General features: G+C 51.1%; 8 protein-coding genes and 1 non-coding gene across 9 annotated transcripts; 5 read left to right on the forward strand and 4 right to left on the reverse strand.

Annotated features, from left to right (window-relative positions):
- Window positions 1-3,983: 3,983 nt before the first annotated feature.
- Window positions 3,984-4,927, forward strand: VTN77DRAFT_1878 (uncharacterized protein; the record flags this gene model as incomplete). The annotated part of the gene is made up of 3 exons (XM_069417657.1): window positions 3,984-4,240; window positions 4,289-4,494; window positions 4,554-4,927. 3 exons carry the CDS (start codon window positions 3,984-3,986, stop codon window positions 4,925-4,927), a joined length of 837 nt encoding a protein of 278 aa, XP_069279664.1.
- A 1,842-nt stretch (window positions 4,928-6,769) lies between these two features.
- VTN77DRAFT_1879 (uncharacterized protein) lies at window positions 6,770-7,471 on the forward strand (the record flags this gene model as incomplete). The annotated part of the gene is made up of 1 exon (XM_069417658.1): window positions 6,770-7,471. The coding sequence occupies one exon, from the start codon at window positions 6,770-6,772 to the stop codon at window positions 7,469-7,471; it is 702 nt and encodes a 233-aa protein (XP_069279665.1).
- Window positions 7,472-8,328: 857 nt separating this feature from the next.
- On the forward strand, window positions 8,329-8,999 carry VTN77DRAFT_1880 (uncharacterized protein; the record flags this gene model as incomplete). Its single annotated transcript, XM_069417660.1, has 2 exons — window positions 8,329-8,376; window positions 8,478-8,999. 2 exons carry the CDS (start codon window positions 8,329-8,331, stop codon window positions 8,997-8,999), a joined length of 570 nt encoding a protein of 189 aa, XP_069279666.1.
- An 844-nt stretch (window positions 9,000-9,843) lies between these two features.
- Window positions 9,844-11,644, forward strand: VTN77DRAFT_1881 (uncharacterized protein; the record flags this gene model as incomplete). Its single annotated transcript, XM_069417661.1, has 3 exons — window positions 9,844-9,896; window positions 9,969-10,270; window positions 10,332-11,644. 3 exons carry the CDS (start codon window positions 9,844-9,846, stop codon window positions 11,642-11,644), a joined length of 1,668 nt encoding a protein of 555 aa, XP_069279667.1.
- A 307-nt stretch (window positions 11,645-11,951) lies between these two features.
- Window positions 11,952-13,577, reverse strand: VTN77DRAFT_1882 (uncharacterized protein; the record flags this gene model as incomplete). Its single annotated transcript, XM_069417662.1, has 1 exon — window positions 11,952-13,577. The coding sequence occupies one exon, from the start codon at window positions 13,575-13,577 to the stop codon at window positions 11,952-11,954; it is 1,626 nt and encodes a 541-aa protein (XP_069279668.1).
- Window positions 13,578-13,925: 348 nt separating this feature from the next.
- Window positions 13,926-14,480, reverse strand: VTN77DRAFT_1883 (uncharacterized protein; the record flags this gene model as incomplete). Its single annotated transcript, XM_069417663.1, has 1 exon — window positions 13,926-14,480. One exon carries the CDS (start codon window positions 14,478-14,480, stop codon window positions 13,926-13,928), a length of 555 nt encoding a protein of 184 aa, XP_069279669.1.
- Window positions 14,481-14,715: 235 nt separating this feature from the next.
- Window positions 14,716-15,192, forward strand: VTN77DRAFT_1884 (uncharacterized protein; the record flags this gene model as incomplete). Its single annotated transcript, XM_069417664.1, has 1 exon — window positions 14,716-15,192. One exon carries the CDS (start codon window positions 14,716-14,718, stop codon window positions 15,190-15,192), a length of 477 nt encoding a protein of 158 aa, XP_069279670.1.
- A 50-nt stretch (window positions 15,193-15,242) lies between these two features.
- Window positions 15,243-15,839, reverse strand: VTN77DRAFT_1885 (uncharacterized protein; the record flags this gene model as incomplete). The annotated part of the gene is made up of 1 exon (XM_069417665.1): window positions 15,243-15,839. One exon carries the CDS (start codon window positions 15,837-15,839, stop codon window positions 15,243-15,245), a length of 597 nt encoding a protein of 198 aa, XP_069279671.1.
- Window positions 15,840-17,517: 1,678 nt separating this feature from the next.
- Window positions 17,518-17,589, reverse strand: VTN77DRAFT_t38. Its single transcript has one exon. It is a non-coding gene; the product is annotated as a tRNA-Gly (tRNA).
- Window positions 17,590-17,660: the final 71 nt, after the last annotated feature.

The following is a 17,660-nucleotide window of genomic DNA, read 5'->3' on the forward strand; positions in this document are numbered from 1 at the left end:
TTCCTATCGCGTGGAGTTTTTTTCCTGCTGCATGACATTCCTCTGACCGTCAGAGGCACGTTATCCTTGGTACTGTCTGAGACAGTCGAGAATGTTCAGGTCCGAATCTTTGTAATGGCCATAAACGCCATACTCGGTACATTGTACTCCGTAAAACGGTCCAGTCGTTTCCGGTGATCGACCTCGGGTGCCCTGAAGTTTGAACCATGGTTGAAGTTTCCTCTTTCAACAACCAGAAACAACAGCCCAAGAGCCAACGACTGTGCTGAAAAGAGACTGGTGGACTGCAAAATCCCGGATCCCTTGAGACGGGACTTTATGCCTGTCGTTGCAGTGGCTGAGCGCCACGCGGGACTAGCGTCAGCAGTCTGCCAGTGACTTCCGGCAGAATTGGGGAGACGGCTCATCCCTTGCCCACCTGGGTTAATGGGATCTTCGCCACCAGTGTCCAAGCGCCGCTGAAGTCAGAATGCATGTTGCCTGCGAGATTCTCCGAAAAGGAAAGGCTCCAGAAAAGACAGGAAAGAAAGCTGAGCAGATGGATGTGGAAGGGATCTCAGCCTCAATTCAATCCCAATGCGGAAGGTTCGACAGACGGATGCGACAGGGGTGACCTTGAATGTTTTTTTTTTCCCTTTGATGACGCTGCTCACTGTGGTCAGGTTGGGCCACTACAGCTAGCGGGGGTCTCCACCTCTCCGCGTCTTGTTGAGTTGCCTGTGTGGAGATGGCAAACGCGAGATGCTTGGCGAAAAATCTGCGCAAAGGCGGTGGCCTCGGGAATAAAGGGCCACTCTTACTCCATACACACAGAAAGATGGGGTAAAAAAACGCGTCAGAATCAATCAGTCTCCACTTCATTGAATGAGCCACGGCTCGTGAACTCTCCTGAGGTCAGGTGAAAAGCAGGTGACTTCTTGGCGGACGGAGGTCGGTCGCAACTGCTTTTTTCCGTCCTCTCTGCCAAAGCCCCGCCAAACAGATAATCTCAGATAATCTCAGATCACACAGGATAGTCATACAGGCTTCTCCGGACTTGGCGGTGGTCACTGGTTAGACACGCAGACTAACACTGACAGACTCGAGCGGCCGTCAGCAACCACATTGGCATTCTCCGGGGTGTCTGGAGTAGCCGCAGGACTAGCCATTGCGCCATGTGGAGAAGGCGTTTTGGCGTCGTTGGGGTCGTATTCCAACCGCCTGCCGTTAGTTGTACTCCGTACGGAGTATGGAGAAATTGACAGTCTGACTGCTAAGCAACTACTGCGAGGAATTGTATGACATCACTTTTCCATCTTAGTGTTCAATAAACTCTGCATGCAGCATGGATGAGCGATTTTTTATCTGTATTTGATTATTTTTGCCATTCCGCGTTTCGTACGGAGTACTCCGTACGATTGAGTGAAATTTTAGGTAATGATTGACCAGCCATCGAACGGGCCCAGGAATTGATTAATCGTTGAAGCATGATGGTGTTTAAAGTTCAAACACAAGGTGTTCTTTGTGCTATGATTCGGAACTCAACAATTACCTTGTTCGGCCCGTTAACCTTCCCACCCTCATGGTGTTGCCGGTGATTGCGTGCCGTGTGGTGTCCAGAGTAGTAAAAATAATGTCAGCCAGGTCAATCAGGAATCAACCAACATTATAGCAACTTGGCATGCTGCTGGACCGTATATGGTGAGTATCAAGCTTGGAGAGAAAATCTTGGCTAATAATCATTGTAAGACAGTTGACACTACAACTGCTCGTATCGAACATGAAATTTAATGTAGGCCTGTATTTCAATCACTACATATACTCTCGAGAGTTGCACAACACTTAAATACTTTATAGTAGGAACTCAAATTGTGATCTCTCATGCGTCGTAAATCCACGGAATTGAAATAAACCCGTTTAAGGTATAGCTTGAGTTTGCCAGGATACTGTACTATGATACAAAGTATGTTGTACAGAGCATGCAGACCATGTGTACTCCGTACATGAAACAATACAAATCTGAGGTTACTCAGGTTAGACTTGCAAACTAAAGCCATTCTACCCTCCCCCCTGTCAAACCAGCTTCTAGAAAACTCTCGGGACAGGCACTGTATAGCCCGACACCATACTCTATACGGGATAACTACGGGGGACAGAGTATTATTATCGTGATTCGTGAGCCTGAGAGGAACGGTTGGACAGCAGCCAGCAGGTTCTTAATCTTAATTCTTAAATAGGGATGGTGACTGACTCAGGCAACTGTCGCTGGTGCATGAGTCGACTCGCATGACCGGACAATCCCGATTTCTGGAACCTGGGCCCTTCTAGAAGCAGGGAAGATCGGGCCGCCAGATCGAGTGGAGTCGGTTTGCAGGTGGCATGATGCATAATGCATCCTGATCTGGAGGGTGGAAAGTACCAAAGAGCTTCGGGAATGTTGCTGGATCGAGTCTGGTCCTATTCTTAGCAGGCCACTTCGAAGTAGCTATGCAAATGCAGCTCCAGAAGGAGCTAGATAGCTGCGGTGGAAGCAAAAAGAGAGATGGCAATCTGTCAAAAGCGCCCGGCACCTCATTTGGTCCCTCTGTCGTGCTGGAAGTAGGCAAAACGGAGTCTGCTACTAAGCTTGCTCGCGACGCCATATGGTGTTTAGAAGCCCCTGTCTCTCTCGTGGAGATCAGCCTAGACTCACGATTAACAAGAACCTCGAGTTCCTCGCGACCAAGACCTGGGGCGTACCTATAGTAGATATGATTTTTGTCGTCTATTTTCCAGGCGGGCTCCTTACTTATATTCCCTGCTATAGTTCTTGCTATATCCCTTACCAATATTCGTCTCCATAACTGATAGCCTAATATATAATTTCTTACTAATAATGGATGTAATCCCTTTGCCAATTTATATATTCTTTACTCTCGGATGGTTATGTATGACAGTGTGCAAAACGGAAGTTAAGGTTTTTATAATATAGTGAAGTGATTATTCTATACCCCTCCTTTTCCTCTCAAAGGGATCCTTCTTACAGATACTTAGTACCTAGGTAAGTAGATAATTAATTCTAGAAAAATACTTACCTAAATTTCTGGCATAGATGTATTTATGAACTGTTCTTTGCAATTTACATGCCACTCTCCAATAAGCACTTTCCGCGCGTTAATTTTGATGACATCACTGGATTCATGTCCCCACCCAAGCTCAAATCTGTTAATATATTTAACAGCAAGAGTATGAACGCAAGGCCAAACTCAGTTAGCTGGAACGATAACCATGAGAAAAAAAAAATAAATAAAATATTTTCTTTTATATATTTATATATAATATATATATATTTTCAAAAAGCTCACACCTAGGGTCTCCCTCTCGCGTAAACCTGCAAGGTGCTACGAAAACCCCCATCAGTCAACACCTTTTAAAGAGGCGGACAAGGGGTTTTACTCCGCGATCATCACGCGTTTCGAACAGGGGACCCCCAGCGGGCGAGCTGCCCATTTAGCCAGGGGCCCCAGTTCTGTCGAGGGAGGGAACCTTTTCGACGGTAGAGTTGTTGTTAGAGTTTAGGCAAGAGGGCTCAAGGGTGCAGTGCAGCCAGATCAGAGATAAGCTGCCTAGGTATGCCATATGATGGCACGGAATTCGGCCTACAGCAGCAGCGGGCAGGTTTCGTAGATCCAGACTAGCTTCGGCAAACTATAGTCTACAGTGATCTACATTATCCTGCAGAATATCGAAGGTGTCCACCTATTGATCTTGTCATCTCGTCACTTGAAATGATGAAAAATCCATCCTGTCTGTCGGATTAGTGATCAATCCGATACTGACGGTGATGACCTCAGCCGCATCGCCCGCGGGGTCGGATATCGTCTCCGACGGAATACAGGCTTTGTCAGATCTGCTGACAAATCCGACAGCAGCTCGTAGAGCATGTTTATACATACCCCCACGCTTGCTTGTTAAACATCGGTTTATATAAAATGGCTGCTAAATAGCACCTCTTCTCCACACCGATGCTCCCCCGCTTCTTCCGTTCCAGTCTCGTCAATACTTCAACGGCAGCATCCCGACTCGCACAGGTCACGAGTACCCTCACTCCTCAGAGTCTCTCGATACGACCGTTTTCCGTATCGACCATGGCATCACCCGATATCACCCTCTACAGCGCGGCCACGCCGAATGGCGTGAAGGCCTCTATCTTTCTGGAAGAGCTTGGCCTGCCATATAAGACGGTGGCGATCGATCTGTCTACAAACAAGCAGAAGGAGGAGTAAGAAACCCATATCTGATGGAGGCGTGTCGTTCTGATGTAAAACAGCTGGTTCCTGAAGATCAATCCCAACGGCCGAATCCCCGCCATTACAGACGGCGACCAGCGCGTCTTCGAGAGCGGTGCCATCCTGCTGTACCTGGCGGACAAGTATGACACGGAACGGAAGTTCAGCTACCCTCCAGGGACGCCAGAATACGTCGAGCAATTGTGCTGGCTCATGTGGCAGATGGGTGGTCTTGGACCGATGCAAGGTGCGCAGCCTTCTCCCACTCAGTTGAAGATCAAACCAACCTGTTCGGACGGTCCACAGGCCAGGCGAACCACTTCCGCGTCTTCGCCAACGTACGGTCCGACTACGGCATCCAGCGGTACATGGACGAGACGAAGCGGCTGTACTCGGTGCTCGAATCGCGGCTGCAGCAGAGCCCCTTCCTGGCGGGACCCAAGTACACGATCGCGGATATTGCGTGCTTCGGCTGGGCGCGGTCCGCGCCGAACATGCTGGACATTGATCTGTCGCAATGGCCGGCGGTGAACAAGTGGTTTGAGACGATCCACCAGCGCCAGGCTGTCCAGCGGGGGTTGAGGATTCCGCCGCCCAAGATCTCGGACGAGCAGTTCCGCGACTTTATAAAGGCTGCTCGGGAGAAGATGGATGCGCGGGAGAACACGGACAAGAAGTGATCATGTCTTATCTACTGGAGGTAATCCGCTTGTACAGTAGATGTATGTACAGATACAAATAATCTCTATTCAGGACTTTTACCCAAGATAGTTTACTGTAGTCACCACGTAACCACACACACTCCACTACCAGATCTTTAACTAGGCAAGTTCAATTAAGATTAAAAGAAGCTTAACAGGAAGATCTCGTAGGTACTTACCTGCCTGTATGCGGACGGTACTGTATATACCTACCTAATGCGGAAGCAGATCGTCCAGATCTAAGATCGAGATCTAAGATCAGATCTAGATCCAGATCCAGATCCGATGGAGATCTTAACCGGTACAGTACTAACCTTACCTGGTACCTACCTTGGTAATAGCTACTCCAGTCCATCCAGTACACGGTAACTAGGTACTTAAAGTGCCTTAATTAACTACCTAGGTAGGAAATATGTGAGGATGAATGAATAAATGAATTCCTATTCCTGGGAACCAAACCTGGTGCCAGTACCAAGTTACTAAAGTTTACTACTAACATTCCTCCGCATGCGGGAATAGAATGGAATGGAATGTAAGATCTAGGTACTCCGTACATACCTACGTTGGAGGGACAAGGCTAAGGTTACATTTACCTTTGATTAGACAGATTAGATAATAGACATTTTTGTATGAAAAGAGATGAGAGATGAGAGATTGATGTGGTTCATCTAGATCCACCATCATGCAGATACTGTACAATTCTAGATCTCTAGGGAGATCCTAGATAAATCCCTTCCTTCTTCCTCGCACTTTTTTTTCAATCTTGAACCTTGGTTCTTGGTTCTGGTTCTTCGAGTGGAGTTCTCTTTCTTTTCTTTTGTAAGGTTCTTTTAAGCGTGACAAGGCTATTTTTTTTTGTGTTTTTTTTCCTTTCCGAATTATGTTGAACTAGGTACCTAGGTAATTGACACTTTTTAGCACGCATGTATCGACATGACATGGAAGAAAGAGAAACACCGTTCATTTAACTAACTAACTAACATATTATGCAACTACAGTATGTGCATACTACTGTGCGGAGTACTGTACATAATCTGCAGAATTGTGAATCTCTGGCAAGGCTTAATAGTTAGCTAAACTAGCGCTAAGCGTCTCGATTGCAGGCTGTACATATACAGCTGTTAATTTATGGAGTACTGTAGCCACTAAGGCCGGGGAATCGGAAGAATTGTCCCTAGTGAAAAGTATTATGCATGTCAGTCAGTCAAGTCGGAAAGTGGATTTAAACGAGAAGAAAGGCGCTTAGGTGACGAATACTATTAACTACAGTCTACTCCGTGCTGCACGAGATAAAAAGCGGAAAGATGAGGATTGCAAGTTCCCCCGCCAGATTCGCTGTTTTGCGATGATTTTTCACAAGTTCTAGTGCATTCTGCTAGGCATTATTCGCATGTAAGTAACAAGTTTAAGTCAGCCTATGATCATATTCTAGGTGTCCCGTTACAACTAAGTGGCCTAGACGATCCCGTGACAACTGGCAAGTTCAGCACTGGCGACATTTCAACATGCAAGGCTCATGCGATCCTAGTCCTTACTATGCAAGTTTGTCACCATGCACGGCTAGTAGTAGCCCAGCGGGCTAAGATCCCACCGGACTGGACCTCCCTGTGCCTGTCAACAGCAAGGACGAGCGCTGCGGAAAATATCCACCGGATTGTCTGCGTGGCTCGATATAAATCTCCAGTCAAAATCTGAACACTTAGATCTTATCAGGAATAATTCATCCTGACGATTTGCCTGTGCGGAATTTCTCCGTACGATCTGACGGCAGACGAAAAGGATATCGGGAATCCTCAGGTTGAAGTTGAACTTGCAGCAAGAATGGCTCCTGCTCCTCCTACTCGAGTCTTCGCCGGAGTAACCATCCCCGACACCCCGCTAATCACCAAGTCCCTCGAATTTGCCCGCGCCCACCTGCAAGACTATGCCTACAACCACGTCCAGCGCTCCCTCTTGTTCGGCTTCATCATCGCCGACAAGATCCCCGCGCTTCGGGATCGCGACGTCGAGGCGCACGCCATCGCGGCCATTCTACACGATCTCGGTTGGGATCACACGGGAGAACTCATCTCCAAGGACCGCCGCTTCGAGGTCGACGGGGCCGATGCCGCCCGGGAATTCCTCCGTCGGGAGGGCGTGGCGGCGGAGTGGGATAAGCATCGTCTGCAGCTCGTCTGGGACGCGATTGCGCTGCACACCATCGGCAGCATCGTCTTCCACAAGGAGCCCGAAGTGCAGGCCTGCGCGTACGGCATCTGGGCCGACTTCCAGGGTCCCGACCGCGTCCCGAACGGGCTGTTGACGTGGGACGAGTACAACAGAGTCGTGGCTGAGTTGCCGAGGCTAGGGTTGATGAAGGGGCTCAAGGAGGTCATGTGTCATCTCTGCAGGACCAAGCCAGAGACCACATATGACAATACGGTGGGCGAGTGGGGGGACAAATATGTGGAGGGATACAGTCGGAAGGGCAAGCTCACGCAGGACCTGTTGGATACTTGTGATCTGGACGAGCTGTCAGCCTAGGAAACAGGTACTCGGAAAGTAGATACTTGAAGCAGTGAAGCGCTATGATTTGCTGTATGTAAACGTATATCCTGCTGTTACTGTGCTGGTCGAATGTCGATTCAAGGGTACCTAGAATATTCATCTTATGCGATCACACAATGACTCTTATATCGCTTGGGCTGAGTCTTCTTTCTTCACCTGAACCACAGGCCCGGGGATGACAGGGCCATGTCTGCAAGGTACTGGTGTTTTAATTGCAAAAGTGCGAAGCAAGTAGAGAAAGATCTCTACAGCTCTTACGAGAGCAGCTCTTGACAGGTCAACGTCCTCTGTTCCTGATTAGCTTGACACAACGAACAATTTGAGCTAGAAGGGAGAGGAAGAGAAAGTGAACTGAGGGGAGAGAAGCGAAGGGAATTTCGGACTACTCGTCCCTTGGCTCGAGATGAAGTCATTGATAATCTAGTGATTGTTGATTGATTTTTGAATCTGTGGTTGTTGTTCAAGGAGGCTGGTGGGATGGATGTCGATCCGAAGATATGTTTATGGAGTGGTCACGGGTTGTTACCATACCTTCTTAACCACTTTGAATATCTCCCAGATACTGGATATGACCTGAGAACTGTCAAGAATGATAATGCGGGTTCGACAGTTGCTGATGTCCTGCCGACTACGACGGCTGACAGCCGTGATGGTTCCATGCCACTACGCGTTCCCGAGGTCGCGTCATTCTTGGTACTCTCTCAACACTGTCAGCTTCACCAACCCCAACACGTCCGTCGCTGCAGGCCTTCCCAGTTCAATTGAGCTGATTATGTGATATTTAGAGCCTTCAACCACGGAGATTGCTTTCCCTTTGTGTGGAGACCAACAACATGGCACTGACGCGTTCCACAGCCCCGTTGGTGTGGATTGATTGTGAGGTTCGAATCCAAGTCCAGTACAACAGGCCAACTCAACCTGCCAATCCAACAATCCTTGTTGCTCTGTCCGCAGACTTGTCAGGCTGACTGTGGATCTACAGATGACAGGCCTCGACCCCGAGACTGACCAGATCCTCCAGATCTGCTGTTTCATCACGGACGCGCAACTTCAGCTCCTGGAGCCCAATGGATTCGAAGTCGTCATCCACCATCCTCAGTCAACTCTCGACGCCATGTCACAATGGTGCATCGACACCCACGGTCGCTCGGGCCTGACTGCTGCCGTCCTGGCATCCACCACCACCCCGTCCACTGCAGCCGCAGAATTGCTTGCCTACATTAAACGGTTTGTGCCTGAACCGCGCACTGCGCTGCTGGCGGGAAACAGCGTCCACGCAGACAGGGCGTTCCTGTCCAAGGGTCCCTACGCGCAGGTTCTGGAATGGTTGCACTACCGCATCCTGGACGTGAGCACGATCAAAGAGGCCGTGCGACGATGGGGAAGCGACGAACTACTGCAAAACGCGCCACCCAAGCGTGAGGTACACTTGGCAAAGGACGATATCCTCGAGAGCATCGAGGAAATGAGGTACTATCGCGACCGGTTATTCAGTGGGAAATAAACTATGCTGGTCTAGATTACAAGGGAACCCCGATGAGGTCGTTCTATCGTCTGGACGTGCAGACGCCTCCTATTAACCTCAACCCAGGTCGAATCAGGACTGCAATCCCCCGGTTGACAATCGACTGGCAACTCCTTGAATTGGATTGCAACTTCAGGATACAAGCCAGTCGTGGTATATCTATCTTGTTAAGAAGTAGCTGCATCAGGCGGGGCCTACAGATGATTTGGCAGGATTTGAGCCAGTGCCCAAATTCCTCATGATCACGGTTTCCAGTGTAGAGAGTGGGAAAATGATTATTGTGGCGGCGCTTGTGCTGTTCTCCGTCCCACATACTCGCAGTCAGTCAGTCTGTCTAGACAGCCTTTTGTTTGTTTACTTGACCTTTATGGAAGGGGTTGAGGAAAACAAATCCGCACCCGAATTCCCCCTTTCGAAATCCACTCTCAATCCGTCCAACTTTAAGGACTGTCCACGGAGTATTTGCCTCAGGTTGGCATGAGCCACAATGTTTTACTTTTCGCCAATAAAGAAGACGCACCTGTCGCACGGGGAGGCGCTGCGGTGTTGGCCGGTGGGGTTGTTGGAGCTCGACGGAGACACGATAGTATGACGCGAGTTGCCCCTCCTTCCTTTGCCTTCCACCTGTTAGCTCCTTCAAGACACGGCCCACGGCCTTCTCGACCTTCTGGAGCTCAATTGTCGGTGAGAGAGTGGCCGTTTCTTATTTCTCGCCCATATACAACTGCTTCCTTTCTTGCTGCTTCATTTCCGTCTATCATCTCCCAGTCCTCCGGGCTGCTCTCCTCTTCGTTTACTCCCCGCCCTCCCAACCATCACCATCATGTCGATCCAAACCGTGAACATTACTCCCTTTACTGACCAGAAGCCGGGCACGTAAGTAATTGGTCTATGGAATGAATGACCATGTCGTTGGCACGAACTCTGAACTAACGGTGTATTGCTCAGCTCTGGTCTCCGCAAGAAGGTGACCGTCTTCCAGCAGCCCAACTACTCCGAATCCTTCATCACCAGTATCCTCCTGTCCATCCCTGAGGGCGCCGAGGGTGCGTTCCTCGTCATTGGCGGTGATGGCCGCTACCACAACCCCGAGGTCGTTCAGAAAATCGCCAAGATCAGCGCAGCATACGGCGTGAAGAAGCTCCTGGTGGGACAGAATGGCATTCTGAGCACGCCGGCCGCCAGCCATATCATCCGCAAGAGAAAGGCGACCGGTGGTATCCTTCTGACTGCCAGCCACAACCCCGGCGGTAAGGATTGATGCCATCATGCCAATCAGAGACGCCCAAGCTGACTGAGAGTTGGGTACAGGACCCAACGAGGATTTCGGAATCAAATACAACCTGTCCAATGGTGCTCCGGCTCCTGAGTCCGTGACGAACAAGATTTACGAGACGTCCAAGTCGTTGACTTCTTACAAGATTGCCACGCTTCCCGATGTCGACCTCACCCAGATCGGTGTCCGGAGCTACGGCTCTTTGGAGGTAGAGGTCATCGACTCGGTGGCGGATTACGTGGACTTCCTGAAGGAGATCTTCGACTTTGACCTCATCCGCGAGTTCTTGAACACGCACAAGGACTTCAAGGTTCTCTTTGACGCCATGCACGGTGTGACTGGACCCTACGGTATCCAGATTTTCCAGAAGGAATTGGGACTGCCGCCGAGCAGCACTCAAAACTGCGAGCCGAAGCCCGACTTTGGTGGTGGACACCCGGATCCCAACTTGGTCTATGCCCACGAGCTCGTCGAGGCGGTTGACAAGAATGGCATTCACTTTGGCGCGGCCAGCGACGGCGACGGCGACCGCAACATGATCTACGGCGCCAACACCTTTGTCTCTCCTGGTGACAGTCTGGCCATCATTGCGCACCATGCCAAGCTCATTCCCTACTTCCGGAAGAACGGGGTCTATGGCCTTGCCCGGTCGATGCCTACCTCGGGTGCTGTCGACCTCGTCGCCAAGGCCCAGGGTCTCCAGTCGTACGAGGTGCCCACCGGCTGGAAGTTCTTCTGTGCGCTGTTTGACAACAACAAGATCTCCATCTGTGGTGAGGAGAGCTTCGGCACGGGCAGCAACCACATTCGCGAAAAGGACGGCGTGTGGGCCATCGTTGCTTGGTTGAACATCATCGCCGGTGTGGCCAAGGAGCGGCCCAACGAGACGCCCAGCATCGCGTCGATCCAGAACGAGTTCTGGAAGACGTATGGCCGTACGTTCTTCACGCGGTACGACTACGAGAAGGTCGACAGCGATGCTGCTGGCAAGGTGATTGCCCACCTTTCGGATCTGGTCGCGAACAAGGACTCGTTTGTTGGGTCCACCGTGTCGGGCCGCAAGGTGACTGACGCTGGCAACTTTGCGTACACGGATCTCGACGGCAGCGTCAGCAAGAACCAGGGTCTGTACGTGCGGTTCGACGACGGCAGCCGCATCGTCGTGCGTCTGTCGGGCACGGGCAGCAGCGGAGCCACGATCCGTCTGTACATTGAGAAGCACACGAATGATGAGACGCAATACGGCAAGAACGCGCAGGACTACCTGAAGGACAACATTGCGCTTGCCATGTCATTGCTGAAGCTGAAGGAATTCATTGGTCGGGAGGAGCCGGATGTGAAGACCTAAACAGGTTACACTAAGCTTATATATTAGTTGTGATAACTCCATGTTGAGAACGGAGTCATGATTGACGTGGTTGATGAGACTGCATGATGCTACGGATGGATAGAGCCTATTATTGATGCATAGGTAGTTAATCGTAGTAGTAGTAGTAGTAGTAGTAGTAGCCAGCAGCATTAATATTATCCAATAAAAACACTATCATGAGCATCGCAGGTCCATTCTTGTGTAAGCGGTATCTCATAACTTCATATCAAAGCAGAAATCAGCAAATCATAACATCAAGAGAAGACTATCTTGTCCTTTCTTCTCCCTATCTCGCCAAAGCAGTCGCTGCTACACCCTTCATTTTCTCGTCCCACCACTCGTTCCACCGCACAACCTTCTCCTCGCGCCGGGCCTCTTCCGCCGCAAAGACAACGGCATGGCTCCGCACAGCCTCCTCAAGCGTGCAGCCCACGAAATGCGCCTGCGCGTCGCGGACATCCCACCCTTGGTTCTCGACGGCATCGACAGCAGCGACGAACATGCGCGTGAGGCCGTAGTCGCCGCCGCCGTGCGACTTCTCCTCCTTGGGCGGGGCCTTGGGGATGTCGATGGTGGTAAAACTGCGGGTCGCGAAGGTGTAGATGCGGATGGTGTGGCTGTCGTAGTCCAGCTCGCCTTCTGTGCCGTAGATGCGGCCGCGTCGCTCGCACTGTTTCTCTGTTGGGGCGGTCATGTGCAGCGTTGCGGTTTTGGCGATGCGCGAGGGTAGGGATTTCGTGTTTGGGTCGGAGTCATCGTCCCACGTGATGGTCACGACTTGGTCGTCGCACACGTTGTTGTCTGCCTCGTACACGCACCGCCCGTACCAGGGCCGAGAGGCGATCTCGGCGTCTGACATTTTCGCCCGGTCGTAGTCCTCGCCCAGCCGTCGCAGGAGCAGCTCCTCTGCAGCAGCCATGCCAGTCGTCTTCAGCGTGTCCTCAATGTCCGGACAGACGATGCTGACAGGCCACGCGGTGTCCCCCTTGGCCAGCTGCAGGTCGCGGTAGATGCGGACGGCGCTGTAGTTACAGCTCCGCTCTGCCAGGCAGGACAGGCAGTTGGTCGCGGCGCCCGCGGCGGGAGGTTTCCGCTGGCGGCGGAACTGGGTCAAGACTCCTGTAGACGAGATCGAGCGCGGGGCATGGGGCGGAGTGTCGCGAGGCGCTCCCGGTGGAGAAGACGAGAGCAGCCAGAGCAGGAAATCGATGTCGTGGCAGGACTTGGTCAGCAGGGAGCCGACGCCCTCGGGGGTCTCACGCCGCCAGTTGCCGCGCACGTAGCTGTGGGCAAAGTGCCACCAGCCGACGGGCTCGGTGTGTTCGATCGAGACGATGTCACCGATGACACGGTCGACGAGGAGCAGCTGGCGCAGGCGCATGTTGTGCGGGCTGTAGCGCAGCACGTGGCCAATGGAGAAGACCTTCGCTGGACCCGAGGCTTCCTGGCCTGGGGGCACGAAGGCGCGGTAGATGGACAGGCAGTCTGCCAGCGACGTCGCCAGGGGCTTCTCGCAGAGGACGTGCAGCTGCAGCGGGGCGATGGCGGTCATGATCTCGACGTGCGTCTCGTCGAGGGAGCAGACGAAGACGCCGTCTACGCCGTCGGGGACTGACTCTGGCTGCTCCTGCTGCTTCCGCCGGCGCTCCTGCTCCCACTGCAGCCAGTCTTTCCAGTCTGTGAATTCCTGTCCTTCGGATGGCGTCCCCTGCGGACCCCAGATGAAGCGCTGCCCGAAGGCACGGCGCTTGTAGGTGTGTGGCTCTGCGACGGCATGGATGACGGCCGATGTTGCGTCCGTGACTGCTTCTGCATACGCATTGCCACGCGAGCCGGCGCCGATGACGAGGAACTTGAGCTTTTTGCCTATGCCATTCTTGCTTGTTGTAGTAGTGCCGTTGCTGGAAGTCATGTCTAGAAACTCAACATGTATTGTGGCTCTCGTTCTTGTTGGTTAGGTGTCAAATCCAGATCTGTCCCAACATGAAGAAAGAGTGAAAGAAGAGAGAAACAACAGAACAAGACTGGAAACAGAACTCAGGGAGTCGTGATCAATATAAGATAGTCATCCAAGTCTCACAGCTCCGCATCTGCATGCGGGGGCATAATGCGGAATACCCGCTCGCTGATTGGCCGGAGACACGTATCTTATCCTTATCCTTATCGAGCTGTTGCCTATCCGATATCGACAAGATTTCATTTATTTTTTTCCGTTTATATATATATATATATATATATACTGTACTGTATCTATTTGTTTCTAATCGGCGTCAAACCCTGCTAACCCAGCGTATCGATTCCCCAACCCGCAAAACGCCCTCTGCAGAGGCACTTCTACGCCTGGCTCATTATCACCCCTCTTGACCCCATCAAACATCTCCTCCAGTGCCCACGCCACTCGTTCCGCCCCTAGTCGAGCTCCCTCGAGATTGGGCCCAGCAGGACCCAACCGCAGCGCTGCCAGACGCCCAGTCACGAACAGCGGTACGTCAGGCTTCCACATAAGGTCGTCCGTCAGACAGGGCAGGCCCTGCAGGACCTCGATGGGATAGTCGCGATGCATCGTCCGCAGCAGGGGCAGCTCGCGCACGTCGCACTTCATGCCCGTCGCAAAGTAGATGTAGTCGATGCGCGGGGGCAGGTCTGGGATGGGCGGGTCGGTCGTCAGTCGCCAGGTCTTGGAGACGGGGTCGAAGTGCTTGTCTGTGATGACTGTGCGCGTGTGGATGGACAGGCGCTGGCGAGCGACGTGCTGCTTGAGGATTTTCTGGAATCGGGGAGTGATGCTGCCCCCGTTGCGGGCCGTCTTGAGCATCTCGAGTCGTTCTGACGGTTGTCAGTACATTATGCTGGGTCTTCTGAAGGGAATCTTGCCTGAGTCGTCGTCCGCCGACCAGAAAACGGCCTTTTCGTAATTGCGAAACTTGCCTACCCAATTCAGACTGACATCAAAGTGCTTAACTGTGAAGAGTTAACCGTGTTTTTCGACTTAGTTTGGTTTCATTTCAAGTTACTTCCTGGATACTACCTTTCAGATCACCTCTGACAAGATGCCAGACTTTGGTCACCCCCTTTCGAACAGCCATGTCGACCACCTGCGCCGAGGAGAGTCCTCCACCCACAACGATGACATTCGTCTCCAGACCCTGTTTGATCTTCTTCCGGACGTGGGGGCTGGGAAAGGTTCCAATATCAAGATTGTGGCAGGCGCCCATCTGTTCCTCCGGGGACAGTTCCCAGGGGAGCATTTTTGCATGCCCGGGACCGATGGCCAGGACCACTGCGCGACTGTGAAAGGTGCCCTTGGAGGTGATGACAGTAAACAGTTTGGTCAGCGGCAACCCGGGCGCCTCACCATATTGGATGTCTTGCACGTCGGACTGCACGATCTGGCCAGGACGGTCCAGCCCGTATCGTGCTGCGATGGACGAGCAGTAATCCGCGAAGAGTTTCGTCGAAGGCGAGAAATAGTCCTTTCGATCGCGCTCGTCGATCTCGACTTCTCTGGGCACACTAAATTGGTTTGACCAACCGAGTTAGACAGCTACATACATACATTGAATGAATGTCGACAAACTCACCGCTTCAACCGCATCTTCTTCCTCTTATGCTTACTCAACTCGTGGCCCACACACCCAGATATCTCGCACAGCTCTCCCTCCCGACCCGTTTCCCGCGCGTACGCCAGCAACCCGTCGCGATCGCCAGGGTCGACATGGAAGAACATCGGACTGCGCAGGTGGTCGATCTCCAGCGAGCGGAAGGCCCGGTTCCAGCGCTCCATCCAGCGGTCGCCGGAGCTGTCGAGGACGAGGGTGGAGAGTCGTGACGACACTTCGCTGTTGGCATCGCCGTTGACTGCTGGCCCCATCTTGCAATGACAGCCTTCCCTCTCGTCAAGTCCGACATAGCGATGCGCCTTCACGCTCATCTTCCGGTTGTGCGCCCGCACCAGGGCCATCCGGCCGCTGTGCTTCCTGATCCAGTGATACCGCTGGTGCTCCTCGTCCGTGAATATGGCCGAAGGCGTCTCTTCCTGCAGTCGAGCGGCGACGGCGAGACCGCAGGGGCCGGCGCCGATGATGATCACGTCGTAGATACATTCTCTTTCTTGTTCTTGTTCTTGTGCTTGTTCTTCTCTTGCTGCAGTTGGAAGCGTGTGACTAACTGTCATCGTGTCTGACTGACTATCAAAGTAGGTACAGATAGTGACGAAACAACAGTCTTTACCCGAGTCAATTGATCATTGCCAATAATAAGAAAGAAAGAAAGAAAGAAAGAAAGAATCTGCTGAATTGAATTGAAGACAGATAGCTCAATCCTTGTATACGAGAGGAAAGAGCCCAAGGAATTTAAGTACTACTGCCCAGGTATGTATGTACTGCTGCCACAGAGGTACCCAGCTCCGTCATCCATATCATCCATACATCCATCCGAAGTATCTACCAGTGGGGACCTGATCTGACAACCTCCGTATCTTGTGTCTCTCGTCAATGATAATACCTCCAGGCAGTCAGTCATTTACACCGAATGAGCGCTGAGTATGAGTATGAGTATGAGTACCCGGGGAGCTAGAGTGAGACGACAAGTTGCTTGCTTACGAAGGTCCTCATCTCGTCCGTCGCCTTCTTTTCAATAATGCCGATTCCTACAACACAGAAAAAAAAAAAAGAGAGAGAGAGAGAGAGGGGTTTTTTTGACACAGTCACATAAGCGATAACTATATAACTATAACTGTAATTAATATTTTATCCCCCAAGAAAGATGTTTTCAAATAAGGTGGTATAATAAGGTGGTATATAATACCTTCTAGGTATGCGCTATACTCGGATTAGAGAGTACATTACACGTGGGGGCTTCACAGGGCCTTACTAAGATTAGGTGATTCTAGGTATAGGGGGTAAAAATAATTCAAAAATCAGTATTATTATTGGTGTCTTTATATGGTTTTGAACATAAAAAAATTCATGATCGTTTTCACTTGTGTTTTTGGTGGAAATACGATTTCAGCGCTTTACCCAAAAGACTCTAGCAGGGGTGTGCTGAGCAAAATGGGGGGGGGGGGGGGGGGAAAAAGGGGGGGGGGGGGGGGGGTAATACAGATCAAGCCCCCATGATGACTTAGGTAGGCTTCGGAGCCTAGTCAGCCTGGCACCCGCTTATATAATGACCCGCTCTGCCCGCTTACATGAGCAGGTCCTGACAGAGACATACTATACTATACCCTCTTGTCAGGGACCTCGCCCTGACTGAGCACATGACTTGTACAGATTGGAACTAATGTTGTTTCTCGCTTAGTGCTTTTCTTGCCCACTGAGGCGCATTGCTTCCTTGCTTCTTCTTTGTGAGGCTGGAAACCTTCGCCAAAGCCGTAAGGAAAGGGTTCCCGGGTCACATTACGTCACGTGACTTAGTGGCCACACAATCTGTATCTAGACTGAAGCCCCTGACCTTCGGTCCGAAGGTCAGCAATCAGTTCATCTACATACATGATACCGAATCCTAGGTTTTGTTTATTCGTAACTCGTTCACGCTGTTCTGAACCTCTTGTAGAGCTCGTATAGTCTACTAAGCTTACTTAGTATGCCCTGCAGGCCTCTCTGTCACATTCTTTCTCTCCCTCATGCAAGGATTCTTGTAGATAGCTGTTCATAGCAGTTAAATAGAGCTTCCTCACACCTCTATAGGGATAATAGCCATAGATTATTATAGCTGGATAATATTTTGATAGTTCATATCTATATAATTTATAGTTAAGATAACTAAAGGAACAGAGGATTGAAAACAAAAAAAAAGAATGAATGAATTAAATAAAAGTAAATTTTTATGCTGTGGTAAAGCATGAAAAAAACTGCACTAACCGCGAATCGAACGCGGATCTCCAGCTTGGAAGGCTAGCATGCGGACCATTACACCATTAGTGCTTTATTACCATTACGCCATCTGCTCATTGGCAATAGATTTTCTGTAGATATGATTTATAAAGTGAACAGGT

This window comes from Rasamsonia byssochlamydoides (assembly GCF_041956645.1).
Source record: "Rasamsonia byssochlamydoides strain NRRL 3658 unplaced genomic scaffold VTN77scaffold_15, whole genome shotgun sequence".
NCBI classification, from domain to species: Eukaryota; Fungi; Ascomycota; class Eurotiomycetes; order Eurotiales; family Trichocomaceae; genus Rasamsonia; species Rasamsonia byssochlamydoides.